Source organism: Carlito syrichta, unplaced genomic scaffold (genome assembly GCF_000164805.1).
Source record: "Carlito syrichta isolate Samal-C Ts95f unplaced genomic scaffold, Tarsius_syrichta-2.0.1 Scaffold143070, whole genome shotgun sequence".
NCBI classification, from domain to species: Eukaryota; Metazoa; Chordata; class Mammalia; order Primates; family Tarsiidae; genus Carlito; species Carlito syrichta.
This window is the reverse complement of record NW_007087166.1, coordinates 1,333-2,711: the sequence shown is the minus strand read 5'-3', so window position 1 is coordinate 2,711 and position 1,379 is coordinate 1,333. Positions and strand designations below refer to the sequence as shown.

The window sequence follows — 1,379 nt, the reverse complement described above, 5'->3', positions numbered from 1 at the left end:
GCTGGCCGCCGCTTGCCGAAGGGCTCGGGTGCTTTTCCTCTGGCTCCCGTGGAGCAGAACTGTCTCGAAGCGTCTGTCTGCGGAGGCAGCCCGACGCCCGTAGGCCCGCGTGGGCCGTGGCTCTCGTGTCGCTCTAGTGTGTCCTTGTAGACGAGAGACAGAACAAGCCCCGCGAAGGGAAATTGCCTCTGGTTTTGGAAGTAGGTCTATTGGTCTCTGGCGTCTCCAGATGGCTCAGTGGATGGTCACTCATCACCCCCTTGCCGTGAGCCTAGTTTTCTGCTAGAAATCAGGAAGAAGATAATTGGATGCCACTCTGAGCTGCAGGAGTTCACCATCTCCCGGTCTCGTTCCCTCTGCTTTTGCAAAGCTCTCAGAGGGAGGCTCAGGTTCCCCCGGCAGATGGGAAGGTAGAAATGTGGCAACTCGAATTCCACTCCAGAGAATCAGATATTCCATTTCACTCGTGTTTGGGCACACGCGGGGATCGAGGTATTAGCAGCCTTGTGAGACAATTAGCTCCCAGCAGTCTTCTTTTCAGGACTGGCGCGTGAGAGCACCAGCTCGCCGCTTGGCAGTTTGGCGGATTTTAATTCATCAGATCAAAGCGATAATGATTGAATGTTTAGAGATTAGCCCTGCAGGACATTGTAAGCGATGCCGGGTCTGGAGAGAGTGCTCCCCTCCCCACCTCTGCCCCCTCCTTTTTTCTTCTCTTTCGTAAATGGAATTTGCATCCTCTTAAAAATAAAAAACACTAGGCGAGACGATGCCTACTGGCCGGAAGGAAAACGCGTGGCGATGGAGGACAAGTACCGCACGGACTTCCCCCGGCCAGATCACCGCTTCCACGACTTCAACCATCGCGACCGGGGCCAGTACCAGGGCCATGCCATTGACAGGTCAGCAGCCCCACCCCTCCTGCAGCCACAGGCATGGCAGGCAGGGGACACCCAGCACGGGTGCGTTCAGCCTGGTGCAGGATTGGTTCTCTCCTGTTCTGTGAAGTTCTGTGTCCGTCCGAGACCCCTGAGGGGGACTGTGACTCACTGCACAGAACTGGAACAGGCTGTTGGAATGGGGGTCACGACGTCCAGACTCCTTGGCTTGCTGAGCAGGAAGGCACCACAGGGCTATTCCGTTCGCCGCCTCTTCATGAGTGGGCCGGAGGTGGCCCTGGGCAACCAGCTGTGCCCAGAGCGTGTGGGACGGTCCCAAGGGTTCCTGGCTTCCTGAGGTCTCTCCACAGCCACTCCCCCTTTCACCTCCTGTCTTCCCATGGAGCTGCGAGGGGCTTAGAGGAGGACCTGGCCCAGCCTCCTTTTTTTTTTTTGTGTTGGAGTCTCACTTTGTCACCCAGGCTGGAGTGCAGTGGCCGC

At 57.2% G+C, this 1,379-nt stretch overlaps 1 protein-coding gene across 1 annotated transcript in view; it reads left to right on the top strand.

The window, feature by feature from the left end:
• Positions 1–1,203, top strand: part of LOC103251550 (scaffold attachment factor B2-like) — a gene marked incomplete at both ends in the record, with an annotated part of 18,210 nt that extends 17,007 nt beyond the window's left edge. The window contains 2 exons of the mRNA XM_008050142.2: positions 762–902; positions 1,119–1,203. Coding sequence (XP_008048333.2) covers positions 762–902; positions 1,119–1,203 — 226 coding nt within the window. The remainder of the gene's footprint in view (positions 1–761; positions 903–1,118) is intronic.
• Positions 1,204–1,379: the final 176 nt, after the last annotated feature.